This window comes from Leuciscus leuciscus (genome assembly GCF_965113295.1).
Source record: "Leuciscus leuciscus genome assembly, chromosome: 7".
Lineage (NCBI taxonomy): Eukaryota > Metazoa > Chordata > Actinopteri > Cypriniformes > Leuciscidae > Leuciscus > Leuciscus leuciscus.
In genome coordinates, this window is record NC_138731.1 from 25,533,984 (window position 1) to 25,552,378 (window position 18,395).

The 18,395-nt window shown below is 38.2% G+C and overlaps 2 protein-coding genes across 2 annotated transcripts; both read left to right on the forward strand.

Moving 5' to 3' along the window:
- The first annotated feature begins 411 nt into the window (after window positions 1-411).
- On the forward strand, window positions 412-4,515 carry eaf2 (ELL associated factor 2). Its single transcript, XM_082175910.1, has 6 exons — window positions 412-626; window positions 1,074-1,168; window positions 1,260-1,396; window positions 1,508-1,671; window positions 3,275-3,502; window positions 3,588-4,515. The coding sequence occupies exons 1-6, from the start codon at window positions 524-526 to the stop codon at window positions 3,635-3,637; spliced, it is 777 nt and encodes a 258-aa protein (XP_082032036.1). The 5' UTR covers window positions 412-523; the 3' UTR covers window positions 3,638-4,515.
- A 1,563-nt stretch (window positions 4,516-6,078) lies between these two features.
- Window positions 6,079-18,355, forward strand: cyp27a3 (cytochrome P450 family 27 subfamily A member 3). The gene is made up of 9 exons (XM_082175907.1): window positions 6,079-6,441; window positions 7,357-7,547; window positions 8,364-8,563; window positions 9,866-10,063; window positions 10,917-11,080; window positions 11,207-11,373; window positions 11,711-11,792; window positions 11,892-12,095; window positions 12,687-18,355. The coding sequence occupies exons 1-9, from the start codon at window positions 6,214-6,216 to the stop codon at window positions 12,798-12,800; spliced, it is 1,548 nt and encodes a 515-aa protein (XP_082032033.1). The 5' UTR covers window positions 6,079-6,213; the 3' UTR covers window positions 12,801-18,355.
- The last annotated feature ends 40 nt before the right edge of the window (window positions 18,356-18,395 follow it).

The following is an 18,395-nucleotide window of genomic DNA, read 5'->3' on the forward strand; positions in this document are numbered from 1 at the left end:
CCATGATCAAAGGGAAGTCTATTCTGCAGTCATATTATTATTAGGCTATTTAATATAGGCTAATGCAAAATAATTCATGTCATTAGAAATGTATTATATGTTTATATTATATATAATATGATAACATACGTTAAAATATTTATTTTGGACTTACACTACTGTTCAATATGTCATACTTATTCATAAAAATCTTTTTTGTTACTATTGCAAATTTTCTGTTCTGAATCTGTGAGACAAAAAAAAAGGACAATTTTATTATAAAGCACTAGAGGGCACCATGCGGTGGGGTACAAAAGGATACTTCCGTCTGACGTTGCGTAAGCGTTGACTGACAGTTTTCTTAACCAATTACATTGAAGTTAAGCTCCAATGAGGCGTAACCAAGAGCACAAACGCAGCCAATCACAGCGTAGTAAGCGCAAGCAACGGGTCCAGAAGTGAGGTGTCTATTTCTGCCGTAGATGGTATCGAATCAAGTAGAAAGTTGAAAACTGCTAATATATGGTTGAACATTGTGATTAGAATGAATGGAACAGCATATTCAAACTTTGACAATCAAGAGCACGTTCTCAAACTAGGCGAAACCTTTGAGAAACAACCTAAAAGTGCATTCCACACGGTACGATGTAAGTGGTATCTTTTACATTATTATCTGTATATTAGAATATTCATATACACTCATTAATAGAAAACATATTTTGAAAAATAAAAGGAGCTGTTTTGTACGTTGATACTGAAACCGTGCGTTGTTTTTAAACAAAACGGACAGGCATATGAGAAGGCAGCTATGTGCTTTTCCACCTTGCTGGATAAAGATCAGATTTGTAATGTTGTTTGGAAATAAAAAAATAAATAAAAAAAAGGATCTGTCTTTGTGCTTATAATGGAAACATCCTAAACGAACTGTGGTTTAAAATGAAATATTGGGCAACATTAAATTCACGAGGAATTAATGACTTTATATTATAATAGGACACGTGCGCCCTCTGTAGGTTCTACAGTAGTGCTACACAACTTAAGTCAGCAATTGCTCATCTGATTATGAAATATGAATGTTTTCTTCCTGTTCATAGATGATTTTAAACCAGCCTCCATTGACACAACATGTGAGGGGGATCTGGAAGTGGGCAAAGGAGAGCAAGTTACAATCACGCTACCGAACTTGGAGGTAGGTTTGATAACCTTATTCTACGAAACAGTTATTTTATGTAGCACAGATAATTCAGCTGAATCTTTTTCTCACTCGTCAACCTTCACAGGGATCCACAGCACCTGTTACTGTGTTTAAAGGTTCCAAAAGGCCTTATATGAAAGAATGTATTCTCATTGTTAACCATGACACAGGAGAGTATCGTCTGGAGAAACTCAGCAGTAACATTGCAGTCAAGAAGACCAGGTAATATAGCTTTTGTGTTCCAATTCATATGGATTTATAATTTATTTCATGATATATTTCTTTAAAGCTTGTATTAAGTAAATAAACTGTTAAATCCTGCTTTCTTTGCAGGGCTGAAGGAAGCAGTAAGGTTCAGTCACGGCTGGAGCAGCAAACCAGCAGGCTCAGTCAGCAGATGAAGACAGGCAGTGGAAGCAAGGCTCCCTCCAGCACCAAGAGCTCTCCTCCTAAGGAGAAAATGTCTCCATCATCTCCCATGGATGATATTGAGCGAGGTAATGTGTGTGTCTTGCTAAAAGCTGGAAGGAAAGAGTAGCAAACAAGGTTTTTGACTAGTTCAGTTAGTACAATTAGCAGGACACCAGCTTGATGGACCAAAAACATGGAAAAAAAATACACTACCGTTGAAAAGATTGGGGTAATTAAGATTTTTTTAAATAAAGGCAATTAACACTTTTATTCAGCAAGCTGCTCTTTTAAATTTTCTATTAAAGGTGCTCTAAGCGATGTCACACGTTTTTTAGGCCGAATTTTTTTTTGTCACATACAGCAAACCTCACTATCCGCTAGCTGCCTGTCCACTGAACACACTGTAATAAAACGCGGTCTCTGTAGACAGCCCAGGCTACACAAATGGCAACAAAAACAAACTGGCCCAGCCTGGACCACGAAACATAACAAACAATGTTCTAGACAATAACCTACAAGAATGATTTGGGGTTGGGGGGTTAGTGCGCGTGCACATGAAGGGGGGTGTGGGGAGTGGAGGAGAGAGAAGCATGAAGAGGGAAGTTAGCTAGAGGTGAGATGTCCTAGACAACGACTAACATTAAAAATGTATATTCTTGAGAATTTTGATATGGCCGACACATGACCAAAGAGACAACGTTCCGATGAACAAATAACAAAGAATAGGGAAAAGGAGAAGGAACGCGCGAACGGTGGCGCGAAAGCGTTCAAACGGTGGAGAAAACTCCGCCGGCAGAAGGGCTTCCAATCTGATATTCAGGTGGCTCTGTTTTTGCTGGACAGGTGGGTTAAACCAGTTTGGTTTTTCAGGAAGCACGGAAGGGAGGGGGAGGGGACGGGATGAGGAGGAGGGAGGGTCGAGCTAGCCTCCGTTTTGTTTGACAATACTTTGAACGTCAACAAGAAGTGACGTCACCCAACATCGCTTAGAGCACCTTTAATCAAACTGGCAAATTGTATTGTGATTTCCACAAAAATATTATGCAGCACAACTGTTTTTGACATGTTTCTTGAACAGAAAATCAGCATATTAGAATGATTTCATGTAATAAAGACTGTCCTGGGATTTACATCATCAAGCCGTGACACATTCGGTGACTGAGCTGCATTTACATGCGGGATAAAAATTGTGGCTAGCAAACAAAAACCATCTCTAGCGTTAATTTTGATCGTGTTTTTTCTTAGAAAAGAAAACTGGGGTAAAAGATGTGTGTGTGGAGCAAGTGGGGGTTTGTTGTTGTTGTCTCACTAATTGCGTCATCTGGTTCTGCGCTACTATTGGTTTTTAATTTGCTTGTAGTCGTAGTAGAAGCCACACTACAGGACTGTGCGTCAAATCTTCCGACACTGCCAACATTTTGTTGGAGGTAAGATTTGATCTTGGTCATTACTCTGCTGTCGGTGAACATGTCAAACTTTTGGCCTAGGAATTGTGGCCAAAATTGCACGTTGTGTACCCGGCTATATTAGAAACAGTCATTTTAAATAGTAATAACAAATTGTAATATTTTCAAATATGTTCAAAACAGACCCTAAACTTTTAGTGTTAGTAAATGCTAGTATAAAAGAATTCTTGAATAGTACTTGAATTCTTTTGTGAATCCTTCTAGTTTTCATGTGTTTGTGCAGAGCTCATGGCCGAGGCGCGTGACATGGAGCAGATGAGCAGTGGAGACAGCTCCTCAGATTCCCACAGTTCCTCCTCATCCAGTAGTGGGGACAGTTCCAGCAGCGACTCTGAGGACGAGAGTCGCCCTCCGCATAATGCGCCCCCAGCCCCCCCACAGAGCACCTCTGCCCTCAACGCATCTCAAAGCCGCGTGGAAGAGAGCAGCGGGCATTTCATCAACACGCTCAGTGAGTTTCAGGGCTGCTGGGGGATTTTAGTTGGTCTGGCGTTATCTTTTGTGTGTCTAAAATGCTAATATTTGATTTATTCCAGAAAATGATCTCCAGTTGAGTGAGTCTGGGAGTGAAAGTGACGATGACTGATTGCAAAGACTTGTTGGACATCTGATGCTGAAAGAGTCATGTTTTCAGGAAGTACAGTATCTGTTATCACTGTCCCTATCAACTTTTTAGTTATGAAATCTTTTCTTTCCCCTAGTTTCTTAGTAATACTTGCATCAGCACAAGCTGTCATTGGACACAAAGCTGGGGGGTTTGCTTTATTAGTAAATTAAGAAAAAGTATTTATTTTGTTAAGAATGCTACTGCATAGATGTTAGTTTTATAGGAATGTCCTATAGTTGCTTCCTCAAAGGTTATAGAATTATATCTATTTCTGAGATAACTGTTTAGAAAGATCACCATGGTCATGTTATAATATATATATTTTTTGAAGCTTAACATTCTCAAGCACATGTGAATCAGCAGAATATTAGGAATCTTAAGGAGCATGAGTGCATTAATGTGCCAAGCTCAGTCTCAGCAATCTCAGATATTTACACATTACCCGACCTGCAATACTTGAATTTTTTTCTTTGATGATTCAGAGACATTTGTTCATAACAAACTGTGCCTTGTACATAAGGTGTATTTTGAATATCCATCCCATTCTCTTGCATTGAAGTTTACCCATTGTTTTAAATTCCTGCTTGGATTCCTTAAGATGTAATCTCTATTTAGATGTAGAAGCCTATGTGTCGTGTGTGTCTTACTGTACGCCTCTGGCAGGCCCAAAAGCTACACTCTTCACTCTTAAAGGATGTCTTTATCCAGCCCTTCTTGAGCACTAATTGCAAAATATGACGTGCCATCCTATGTATTCTACAATAGTAAGGTTGACTGATGTGGTAAATGTTGTTCTGTGGGAGATGTTTGATCACTCAAATTGTGTATAGACAAATAAAGACTTGTTTTGCAATGTTTATTTGTTGATAATTTTCATAGAACACCTTTTTTCAAGCATCTGAGCTGCAAAGTTTTAACCTACAGTAGCTTCATGTTGTGGCAAGAATAACTTGATCAAGCATTACTTCAATTATGCTGAGGGTTTCAATATGCAGTCAATCTTTTTGAACATTATGCAATCATTTTATGTATTTTTTATATGACTTTTTAGAGGCACAGACTTTAAAAACAGGCATTGGTTTATTTCTGAAGCAAAGATCATCTTCTACTGTGGAAATATTTAGTTTTTTTTGGTGTGTGCATTCAACCATCTCTCCTTCCCTCGCACTTTGTAACACATCTTTCCCTCACGGGTCAAAATGACCCGAAGCCCTTTTTGTCCAGAAAGCTTATTTTATTTCATTTTTATATATTTTTTTCTTTCTATTTTTTAATGCAATTTTTTGGGAGATTTATTTGACATTTTATTTACCTTTAAATGAATAGATTTGATAAATAAATAGTAATTTAAGCACATTCCTCACATTCTTTCAACTTCACTTCAAAATAACTCATAATTTCATGCCCTTTTAATTCAGATCAAAATATCTTGGGTGTCTTTGCCGACTTCTTGTGGAAAAAAATATTATAACATGATATTTCATGACTCTTGCCACTAGATGGCCTTGTAGCTCTATTTGGAGCAAATGAGCTGTTCCGCTGGGTGCTAAGTCACTTTTCTTCAGTTTGCATTGAGGTAGGCTACACATGTAGAGAAGTTTTTGCATTTTTAGTTTGAATTTTGAGCGTTTTCTATGTGTACTGAAACATTCCATTCATTCCTAAGGGGGTCAAAAATAAAATAAAATAAAATGACCCAAGGGAAGGATGTATATAAACATGAACTTACTAATTTTCAATACAATTACAGAAATTTGGCAGGGAAACAAGTTTCAAAATACCTACATTTGCCACATTTATTATTACTACTTCAATAAAACCATGGCTACTTGATAGTAGTTGTCACTACCATCAAAATATAAAGATTTCCATATAGCTTTTTTTTTCCAAAACACTGTCAGATTTTCATTAGAACATTTATATAACCAGGTAAATTATTTCCACGTTTCATTTGCTTGAGTTTATATTTTGTACTTTCAGTTTCAGTGCCAACCATCATTTGATTTGCAAAGACATTTTTAGATATATTGACTTGCATTAAAAGGTCTTTTTGTAGCAACAACAAAAATGTTTTCAGCTTTGCCATCACAGGGATAGATAAAAATGTAAACAATAAAATAGAAAGCTGTTATTTACATTTTTAATTATATTATTTTGTAATATTACTGATTTACTGTCATTTTGATTAAATAAATGTAGCCTTTGTGTTGTGAGCATAAGAGACACTTCTTTCAAAAGCATTAAAAACTCTTACCAACTCCAAGCTTTCGAAAGGCTACTATACACTCGCTTGAAATGACAGTAACACCCAGCAAGCTTCTTACATCGTTGTTTATTAAGTAGCAACAGTATTTTGTCGGAAACAACGGTTGCCGTGGAGGTAAGACTGTAACACTGGCGGCTTTTACAGAATCACGACGATGACTAGCGAGTTTACTCAAGTTCATGCGCAGGGGAAGAAGAGCTGCTTCTGGCACAGACTGCCATTACAGGGCAGACCATTGCTGTAGCAGGACTCTTGTACATCCTCTGTGCTGTGGACTGCGAGATTAGATATGTTTTCCAATTCCTTTCTTAGAACTGGATTATTTTTATGTAAGCAGGACAGCAGTGGAATACAATGCTTGTCATCTATATTCCTCAGCGTTGGGACTCGGACAACCAGTACACTGATAGGTGGTGATAAACAAAAAACCATGGACGACTTGGATGGTCCTAGCTTTCTGACATCATTATACTGGCTTTTTGGAAAAGGTTATTTTCAAACGACACATCAAATGCAGGTAAAGATTCATAAAAACGTAGTCTACTGGGTTTAGTGTTGCACTGATATATTAGTTTAAACTCAAAATCGTCATGTTTGCTTCATGTTTTATGTCTTATACCACTTTTAATGAATGAGATGGTACTTTCCATGAAAATGTCAATAATCTATACGAATGGCTCTCATATCCCTACATGAACCACAAACACTATAACTTTATAAACATATATATGTATGTATATATATATAGCTATCAGATTATGAAATAAATGTTTTTTTTCCAAAACACGGTCATATACTAACGTGCCTAAGACTTTTGCACAGTACTGTGCGTGCAGTGTGTGTGTGTGTGTGTGTGTGTGTATGTATGTATATATATATATATATATATATATATATATATATATATATATATATATATATATTATATATTATATATATATATATATATATATATATATATATTATATATATATATATATATATATATATATATATATATATATATATATATATATACAGCTCTGAAGAAAAAAAAAGAGACCACTCTAAACCACTGACAACATTTATTCCAAATGTCACATAAAGTCATTTGATAGCTGGTCAAAATAAAGAAAAACAGTTGCCATGTTTTCAGACCTTGAATAATGCAAATAAAACAATTCTGTATAAATTTTTAAACAACATAAGTTTTAACTTTCATGCGTCGTGGCATGCTCCCTATCAGTCTGTCACATTGCTGTTGGGCGAATTTATGCCACTGCTAACTGACTCTCCACTCTCTCTATTTTTAGGCATATATAAACATGAAAACAAATGATAATATGAAACTTTTAAGAATTTATAAGAATTTTTTTCATGTTGGTCGTGTGAGGTTAAAATGTTTTACTGAATCTTTTTTGTTTATTTACTTTAAAATTTGTAATTAATGCAGATAGAGCACAGCAAAATCTACGGCCCACTTTGGAAGTCCAAATATGGACCATTGGTTATTGTTAATGTGGCCAGTGCAGACCTCATAGAACAGGTTTTGCGGCAAGAGGGTCGCCACCCCATCCGCACTGACATGCCCCACTGGAGAGGCTACCGGAAACTCCGGAATCATGCCTATGGACCCCTCACAGAGTGAGTAACACTGGAGACTGGTACAAGCATTCATCTGTCACTTATGCATTCATTGCAAAGATAATGTAAAGCCATAAAGATGTGAGCTATGCTGCAAAAGTATACACAAAAAGTCACAGCCACAAATATACTGTGCATGTCTAAACATGTATTGAATAGCAGCTTGCAGTTGATGACAAAACATTTTTGAGGGCGCTGCGCGTCAAACAATAAATCAAACAGTTCTTGTAATTTGTATGCTTCATAACCCTGAGGAAAATAGGGAATTGTTTTTGAGATCTTACATTGAACAATGAAAGTACAGTGAAACTCCTCTGTAAAGGAGGACAACAGAAGCAATCAATAGATGCAAGTGTAAATGGGAAAACTGGTTTTGAGGAACCCTATCCGCCAAACCTAAAGCAAACAGAGGGCTACACTCTTAAAAAGCTTGAAAATTAACATCCATGTAACCTTTCCATTTTACACAAGGTTCTTTATAGTTATTAAAAATGCTCTTTACACTAAGAAACTAATGGTTCTTTTAAGAACTGTTCACTGAAAGGTTCTTTAGGGAACCTCTTCTTCTATGGCATTGCTGCGAAAACCTGCTTTTGTGATCTTTATTTTTAAGAGTGTATCTTTCACTGTTCAGAGGTCAATCATAGAATGACCATGAGGACACTGCATGGATTTGATCAAAAATACCTCATACTCAATGTTCTGAACTTATTTTAAATATAAAATGATATATCATTGCAAATTATCATGTGTGACAGTCATTATGCTTACAGAAATGGCAGTACTACTCATAATATATGTGTTGTCCTGTTACAGAATGGGAGCGGAGTGGCAGCGCATCAGAAGCATACTAAATCCTCGCATGCTGAAGCCCAAACACGTGTCCTCCTACACTAATGCCATTAATAGCGTGGTGAGCGACTTTATTGAGAAGGTGGCTAAGCTTAAGACAACAAAAGGCAATGACGTTATGGTGTATGACTTGGCAGGAGAATTGTACAAGTTCGCTTTTGAAGGTAATACTGGGTAATTACAAGGTCAAGATAATTAGGCTGTGCCATAAAGACATTTCCAGGCATTCATAATAGCAGAGTTTTAATGAATTGCTGATTTACAGGAGTGAATCATGTGAGTACAAAGGGTCAATGCCACACATCAGATAACAAAGGCCACTGGTTACCATAGCTTCTAGTGAAGTGCAGCAGACTTTATCTTAATTTCTCTTCCTTTCAAATAGATCAATGTCAAAAGAAGACCTGGAAAGCAATTGTGCTCTCAAAAATCTTGGGCTTACAGATAAACTCAAATAGCCTACTAGTATTGCAGAGGTGGACAAAGTACACAACTTCCTTACTTGAGTGAAAGTACAGATACTACTTGTCAAATATTACTCTGTTACAAGTAATGTAACGACCGATTACATTAAGTTGGTTGTGAAGACCGATTTTTATTTAAGTAAAAGTACAGAAGTACTCGTTTTTAAAAGTACTTAAGTATCAGAAGTACAAAGTAAATGTCAATGAATTGTTTTATTATTCTTGCATTGTTGTATGTAATACTTACAGTACCTTATGCCTCTGAATCTATGCCTGCATACCTACCCTCATATCAATATCAAATTTATTTCTAGCACACAGTTCCAGTAGTGGGATTGAATGTGAGATTGAATAAGTGCACTCAATAACGTCCAAAATGGTTTCGGACACCCAAATGGCTGTTGCATCAAATAGTGCCTTATTTAAAGTTTTTGGACTTTTAGTATGAATATGTTAGCCTTACTGTTATCTATAAGCTAGTGTGCACCAAAACAATGACAACATTCGCATTTAGAAGACCAAACCCAACGTTGAAAATGAAAATCAGGTTGATGTCAGAATCCAACGTCAGATAGACATTAATCTCCAACGTTGGACAGACGTTGTATTGTGTTTGAAAATGAAAATCGGGTTGACGTCAGAAAACAACATATTGTCGGGTTCTGACATCAATCCATCGTCGGTTTCTGACGTCAATCTGACTTTCATCCCCTAACTGACGTTACTACTTTTTACTCAACGACCTTGACAGAAATGTAGTGGAGTAAAAAGTACAATATTTGCCTTTCAAATGTAGTGAAGTTAAAGTAAAAAGTTTCCAGAATTTTTTTTTTTGTAAAGTACAGATACTCAAAAAGTGTACTTAAGTACAGTACTCATGTAAATGTACTTTGTTACTGTCCACCTCTGTGTTTTAGATTCATTGTTTTGTTATATTTTATATATATTTGGTAACAAGCACTGTGTCCATCACAGTAATATTGTTATTCTCTTTCTCATCAGGAATTTGCTCAGTGTTATTTGAAACTCGTATGGGGTGTCTTAATGATGTGGTTCCTGAAGAAACACAGAAGTTTATCTTCTCTGTGGGGGAGATGTTCCGTCTTTCACCCATCGTGATCCTTTTTCCCAAATCTATCTGGCCCTACATGCCTTTTTGGAAGCATTTTGTGGCTGTTTGGGACCATTTGTTCAAAGTTGGTTAGTTTTTTTCTTTTTTTCTTTTAATAATAAAAGTTTTTTTATTGCCATGTTTATATATACACTACTGTTCAAAAGTTTGAGGTTGGTAAGATTTTTTGGTTACACTTTATTTAAGGTGTCCTTGTTACAGTGTAATTATACATTTAAGTACTGAGTAATATTAATTAACTACATGTACTTACTATAAGGTCAGGGTTAGGGTTTGGTTTAGGGTTAGTTGCATGTAATTATGCATAATTTACAGTTATTATAGTAACTACATGTAACGTAACAATGACACTGTAAAATAAAGTGTTACAGATAAAAAAAAGTAAATTAATACTATTATTTAGTGATGAATTAAACAATAATGACAGTAAAGATATTTATAATGTTACAAAATATTTATAATACAAATAAATGCTGTTCTATTGAACTTTTTATTCATCAAAGAATCCAGATTTTCCACTAAACATTAAGCAGCACAACTATTTCAACATTGATAATAATAAATGTTTTTTGAGCAGCATATTCTAATTTCTGAAGGATCATGTGACACTGAAGACTGGAGTAATGAGGCTGGAAATTCAGCTCTGCCATCACAGGAATAAATTACATTTTAAATTATATTAAAATAGAGTACCAGTTATTTTAAATAATAATAATATTTCACAGTATTCCTGTTTGACTGTATTTTTACAGATCAAATAAAAGCAGCCTTGATGAGAATAAGAGACTTCTTTCAAAAACATTAACAAATCTTACCAACTCCAAACTTTTGAATGGTGGTGTAGTAGAGCACCTATATTCAAACTATAGTAATGAGTTGTCAGCATGGAAGTCATCCTTAAATATTCAGTTTTTTGCACAGCGGATGAACTGGTGCAGAAGAAGATGACAGAGATTGAGGAAATGGTGAAACTTGGACAGCCAGTGGAGGGCGAGTATCTCACACACCTCCTGACCAGTGAACAGATGTCCTTCACGGAGGTTTTGGGAAGCATTACAGAGCTTCTGCTGGCTGGAGTCGACACTGTAAGTGTCTTCACTCTTTACAGAGGCAATGCACTGTTTTGCAACATTTGATTTAAAACGAAAGAAAATAGTGTCACTAGTATTTAGTGTTTTCAATTGAAAGTTTTCAATGTGTGCTCAATTTAGACTTCAAACACTATTTCCTGGGCGCTGTATCACTTGGCACGGGAGCCAGAGATCCAGCAGAAGCTGCATGAGGAGGTGATCAGCATCTGCCCGGGGGACAAGGTGCCCTGCAGTGATGACATCACCAGGATGCCATTGCTAAAGGCCATCGTGAAAGAGACTCTTCGGTACAGCATATACCGTATCTCTCCATTATACTGTCAGAAACATATTTAATAAGAGCAAAAAGAGCTGTCTAATATGCTAGTTCAGCGTCAGAGAGAAAACAGGCCCTTTGTGATTTTGTGAATGTCAGTGAGTCAACATGATAATGACCACATGCCGAATGTAGTACATCCAAATTTCATTCATACTACACACATTCACAGTACATAGAAGAACATACTTTTTTAACGTTTTCGAAGCAAGTCAAACCTAATGTAGTACCTACTATACAGTATGCGATTTCAGGTGTTGTGTTAGCCTGCTAAATTACCTTCAAAACATGTTCTCTGACATTCTCAGGTTATATCCAGTGGTTCCTGGAAATGCTCGTGTTGTTGCTGAAAGTGAAATAGTGGTTGGTGACCATCTGTTCCCTAAAAACGTAAGCTGAACTACAAACCTCCATTCCATAAACTCACCTGTAAATGGACGTCCAAACTAATCAGCTGTTCTGTGTTCTGTTCTATTCTGTGTTTTCCAGACTCTGTTCCACCTCTGCCACTTTGCGGTGTCCTATGATGAGAAGGTGTTTCCCAATCCTTCTGCTTTTCTCCCCCAGCGATGGATCCGGGGGCAGAAGCAGTTAAACCAGCACCCCTTTGGGTCTGTGCCGTTTGGCTTCGGCATTCGCGCCTGCCTGGGCCGCAGAGTGGCTGAACTGGAGATGTACCTCCTTTTGTCACGGGTAAGAGTGCATATCTGTCAGCACAGTCACTGTCTGCACCCTTCCATAGCTGAGCAGATGTTTGTGTTATTATATTAATAGAAACATTTTCTGTTTAACCTCACCATCAGATGATTCAATCTGATGGCTAATTCACATTTTTGGAATAATGTGGAGTACTGAAGATAGGAATGTGCTGAAACGTTTGCTCCTGTTCATTTGTTTTTAATTCACTTTGCACTTTTTGCACTATGCAATCCAGAAAATAAAAAAAATGTTTTGATAGACTTCTGTAGTCTGTACTGAATTCAGTGTGCAGCCAGTCACCTTCTTGCTCATATTCACATTTTTGCCATTACCCAGAAAAACAAAGAAATGCAGTTTTAGGTCATTCCGTGAATTTTTAACCCATCCTTATCACCAATGATTGTCCCAGTTTAGCTGATCATATTGTGTGTTAGTTTTAGATCTTTGACTAGTCTGCAGTCCTTCACCTTTGATTCAATTACAGAGATAATTCTGCTTGTCAATGAGTAACTAAGATTTCTCTAAACTTCAATGAACTGTCAATGTTCAATATGGTTTTATTTATTTATTAAATTGTTTTTGCAGTTAATTAAACACTATGAAGTGCGCCCAGACCCTTCAGGAAAGACTGTGAAGCCGATCACACGAACTCTGCTGGTCCCTGCCACATCTATGGACCTTCAGTTTATTGACAGGTAAAAAGAGCAAGAGGAACCAGTCAATGCAAAATGCTTCTATATAAAGAACTGTGCACTTATCAAAGCAGTTTGCTTCTAGATGATGATGTTTACAAATTTGATATGACACGTATAATTGCAAAACGTAACTACAATACGTAGTGCTGACTAAATTTAACGGCTTTACTGTTGCCTTTTTCATGTCTTTTTATTTATAATAAACAAAGACTTATTTTACTGTTATAAATACTTATATACTGTAAATATAATATAATTTTTGACATTACATTGTATAAATAGTTTTGTTTAAATAGAATTGTATGTGGATTATTTTGTCAAATGTAAGTTTTTTAGATCTTTTACAAATAATGTCAACTTGTTTTTTTTGTGTGAACACCTTAATTTTTGCAATTATATTTTTATAATTTTAGAGGAAAAGAATATCACAGTTTAACATCTAATTTTGGATTACATTTGTCTTTGCTGGTAAGAATAATATTCATATTAAACACATGTTGCAACCCCTGTCCACTGTTTGCATGAAATCCTTCTCTCACTGTTAAGGGCTCCACACACTACAAAATAATCGGGGCGATTTTGAGCCCAATTCTTACCTTCTCTATGACAGACCACACTGTCTGAAACCCACTCAAAACCTATCCTTGCGCTTAAAAAACCCTTTTAATCTGGAACCTACATACTGAAACCCACCTAAAATCTACTTTTCCTGACAACCACTCAAATCCTACTCTAAAAACCCTTTCAATCGGAAACCTACATACAACAAATCAGGTTTCCGGGGCGGAACGGGGAGTCACAAGGTGATGTATTGGACACGGGCGTGGCTTCTGACGTCACACTTGTGGGTGGGGTTGGATGTCCAGCGCAGGATGCAACGAGCCCTTCTTGTGTAGTGTGATGTGGTAAGGGTGATTGAATCTGCTCAGAAGAACGTCGGGCCGCATCGATGTCAAATCGATGGTGGTGGTTGAGGAGATTCCCCCCTTCTATGTAAAGCGCTTTGAGTGCAGAGAAAAGCGCTATATAAATGTAATGAACTATTATTGTTATTAAATCTGAAATCCTGTTGTGTGGGGAAACCCTGAGGACAAACGCGCACACACACTGTGGATTGTCACGTGGAACTAACCAATATAAGAAAGCAAGCTGACGGAAGAATAACATGGCTTCATCCAAACCTTTTTCTTTTTTCAGTGAATTTTATGTAAAAAGCAGTACTAACACTATGTTACATTGTCAGTCTGTTTTGATTTCTGTCTTTGTCTGTGTTCTGTCTATTAGTTCAGTTTAGTCTTCCTCCACCCCTGCCTGTTTGTTTCCATAGTTACTTATTGATTAGTTAGTTCAGTTCAGGTGTGTCTTGTTAATTTGTCTCTTTTGTTCTGTCTGTTTATACACTGTGTTCTGTCTTGTTCTTTGTCAGTTAACTTCAGATCATTTAGCAGTGTACACTGTGGAGCTTTTAGCTATTTTACTAGCACTCACATGGATAGAAGAGGTTGGGCCTAATCAATATATTATATGTTCAGACTCAATGGCATCATTAATAAGTATTGCAAACTGCAAATCTGTTTGTAGGCCTGACTTGATTTATGAAATCTTTCATAGTTTATATAGATTAAAAAATCGTAATATTACAGTGTGTTTTATGTGGGTCCCATCTCACGTTGAAATAGAGGGTAATGAAGAAGCTGATCGTTTGGCTAAAAACACTCTTAAGTCAGACATAAAATGGACAGTTCCATTGAGTAAAATGGAAATTAAATGTATCATTAAAACAAGAATCAATAGGTTATGGCAAGAACAATGGGAAAAGGAGACAAAAGGTCGTTTTTTATATAAAATACAGAAACAAGTGAAAACAAGGAGGCAGGGTGGGTGGAAACGAAGGGGGGAATCTGTTATCACAAGGCTAAGAATTGGACACACAGGTCTTAATCATAATCTCAGTCGTTTAGGGAAACACGCAACAGGATTATGCATCAATTGTGACAGGAGAGAAACGGTAGAGCATATATTAATAGAATGTGAAGCATACAGAACAGAACGAATCATACTGTTAGAACAAGTTAAAGAATTAGGTTACACACATTTATCAGTAGAGGGTTTACTTTCCTTTTCTACATCAAAACCATCAGCATGGCCAGCTATCATGAGATACCTTAAAGAAACAGACCAATCTGATCGAATTTAATAATAACCAAGAATATATATATATATAAATATTTTTTATTATTACATGTTAGTAGAAATCCGCATTGAAGCTCCACACCCCAAACAGTTGGTGGCGGTAATGCACCAAATTGGTATGCCAACCGCCAATAAAAGAAAAGAAGAAGAAGAAGAAGAAGAAGTTCTTTGTCAGTTATTTAATGTTGCAAGTGTAGTTTGTTCTGGTTTTTGTTCTGAGTTTAATTTGTTTAGTTTGAGACTGTTTATTAAATATTACTAGATCCTGCTTCTGCCTCTGCTTCAACCGAAATTGTAACAATTATTGCCATTTCTTCTTACCCGTCGTTCGCCTTGTTTGTTTAGGCTACTGTAGAGTCACGTTTGATTGCGAGAGATTTGCGAGATTTCCCGTGTTCAAAACTTTTACATCTATGATTTTTTGAAAATCTGATAACATTTTAAAGAGTCTGTTTAGATATGAAAGGAGACTCCACTGATGCTCTAAACTGAATAGGCTCGTTTGAGAAGAGCAAAATCTGCGCAGAACTGATCACCGGTTGTCAACGCGAGATGCATGCCGGTTAGAAATATGCTTGTTTAAGATGAGCAAAATATGCACAGAAACGATTACCGGTGTGGTCCGCCTTGCTCTGATGTCATGCTGACGTAGCCTATATCGTCTCGGTTACTAATGTAACCCTCGTTCCCTCATAATTGTGATCACTTCAGGGAGCCCTATCAACTTCAAGTGTCTACAGAACGAGCCAATTACCGTTGGCATGTGTGAATCGCACCACGCGCCCCGCCGCGCAACGCGGGTATAAACAGGAAGCGGGTGCACGCACACATTGTTTTTCGCTTAGGAGCCGAGATCGTGACGGCCGTACAGCGATGGTCAGCAACGGTGGTGACGGGACGTTACGTCTCCCGTTCCCTCCTTCAGGGAACGAGGGTCACATTAGTAACCGAGACGTTCCCTATCAGTCGCTCACGTTCGACGTAACATCGACGTGACAACGTAATTGGGATCCCATGGAAAACGCAGTGGTTGCTGCCACATCCAGTGCTTTACGCAAGACTCACAGACCCCCAACTGGCTGGGGCGGAAGGCCTGCATAGAGGAGTTTAAACTGCTGTTCCGTTATACCCCACACAGTGGCACTCTTGGATAACACTGGGAAAGCGTGCCTTTCCAGGGGAGAGGGACGCTGCGGAAGCCATATCCTGCCCAAAGGGAGGTAACATGTGGAGAATACACATATGGACAGGCCGGTTAGGGGCAGTGCAACATATGGAATGTCACTGGGGTGGCTCCAGCCTAAGAAGGGGGAGGCAACACCAGACAGTGATGGCAGAGTGGACTCTGCCAAGGGAAAGACACAGGCTTACTGCAGGGAGCTGATCGTGGAAGAATACGCATATGGGATCGCCGCAGGGATCACCACATATGGAACCCAGCCTAGCACAAGTTACACAAGCATACGAGCACTAGGCCTGGCGTCGGACGTCCGACCGCCGAAGGGGTGCGGAGGAACTCACAGGGTTCACCTGAGTGAAGAACTCGACTGAAGCAAAAAAGCGGACGTATCCGCTCCATGTGGAGAAAGCCGACACTAGAGCAGGAACTTCTGTGTTACTGGCTGGTTGAAGCGAGCACACAGGAAGAAACCGGCTCAACACGTAGGTTATAAAACCTAGCGAACGTGTTAGGTGTCGCGCAGCCCGCAGCTCTACAGATGTCTGTCAGCGAGGCACCGTATGCCAGCCCCCAGGAAGAAGCGGCACTCCTTGTGAAGTGGGCTCTCAACCCGAGCGGGCAGGGCACGCCTTGGGCTTCGTAAGCCAAGGCGATGGCATCCACTATCCACTGAGCAATCCACTGCTTGGAGACAGCCTTTACCTTCCGGTGGCCTCCATAACAGTTGAAGAGTTGATCTGAGGTCCTGAGGCTTTGCGTTCTGTCCACGTACAGACGCAGAGTGCGAACGGGACAGAGAAAAGCCAGGGCTGGGTCTGCCTCCTCCGAAGGCAGCGCTTGCAGGTTCACTATCTGGTCCCGGAAGGGAGTGGTAGGAACCTTGGGCACGTATCCGGGTTGTGGTCTCAGGATCACGTGAGAGTTAGCCGGGCCGAATTCTAGGCACGATTCGTCGACCAAAAATGCATGCAGGTCCCCTACCCTCTTGATCGGGCTCCCTGAAGTGATCCCAATTACGTCGTCACATCGATGTTACGTTGAACGTGAGCGACTGATAGGGAACAAAAAACCCTCGCAACGGTGAGGCGGACGTGTCGGATTCTGCAGTTAAACACAGTTGCTCTCCACCGCCTGCGCTGATCTCAAGCACGATGGAAAACGACTTGCTGACGACACAGCTTAATGTTCATTGGTTTAAACAACTGTGATGTATTGTTCTCTTTTAAAATGTTTGATTTTAAAACTCTTATATAATTTTTTTTATGTGTATAAATTATGTGTGAATCTTCCTAATCTGTTTGACAGTGATATCTCTCTATGGATGTGATTGTTTTCATATTTAAAAAAATATTTAAAAACATGTCTGTATTAAAGCAAAAATGATAAACACGTCTGGAATTAAATAACAAGTAGGCTAGGCTACCTTTGGTGTCTTTTTGATCATATTAATTTTCATATAAAAGCAACATAACTTAAATTGCATCTAGTTTATTAGCAACATCGTACATGAGCGTGAATCCCGCGAGATCCGCCTTTGATCTCGTAGGTGTCTGATCCACTACGATAAGAGAGAACTTGTCCAGCTTGCTTGCTTGCACTTTTTTCACTCCTCCCCTCACTGCAGCCACCTACTCTCGCATTTCAGACGAGGCCAGGCGCATCTTAAACTTACCGTCATGCTTGGTTTGTGGTATCTTACATTTTGAAAATCTGATAAAAAATATTTAAAATCTTTAAGTTTGGGCAACCCTTTAGTCTGTTTAGATATGAAAGGAGACTCCACTGATGCCCTAAACTGAAACATTCCTTTTCAGTAATTTCCTGCTCCACTTTTATCACGACAAATAAAACTAGATTTTCATGTTCAGTCTGACACTTTAGATCTTCACAGTGCACGTCTAAGAGCTGATAAAGTTAACGGCATGAAAACCATCTGGAAGAGAGTTCAAAAGGAATGTGTGAGTTTGAATTCTATGATTGATTTTTATCATGTTTTCCTTTTTTCTATCCCAACATAAAAAATAAATGTATCATAAAGTTAATTTTGTAAGCTCTGAACAATCATCCGGTTGCATTCCCCCTCCTTGCTAAAATTATATTCTAGAGGATTTACAGTTTGACTCCTTAATCTGAATTCTCAACTGGATAGCCTCAACTGTGAGGGATATATTCCAGTATGGCTACTTTCTAATTTCCAATTATGCCCAGCAGATGGTAGTGTTGGAC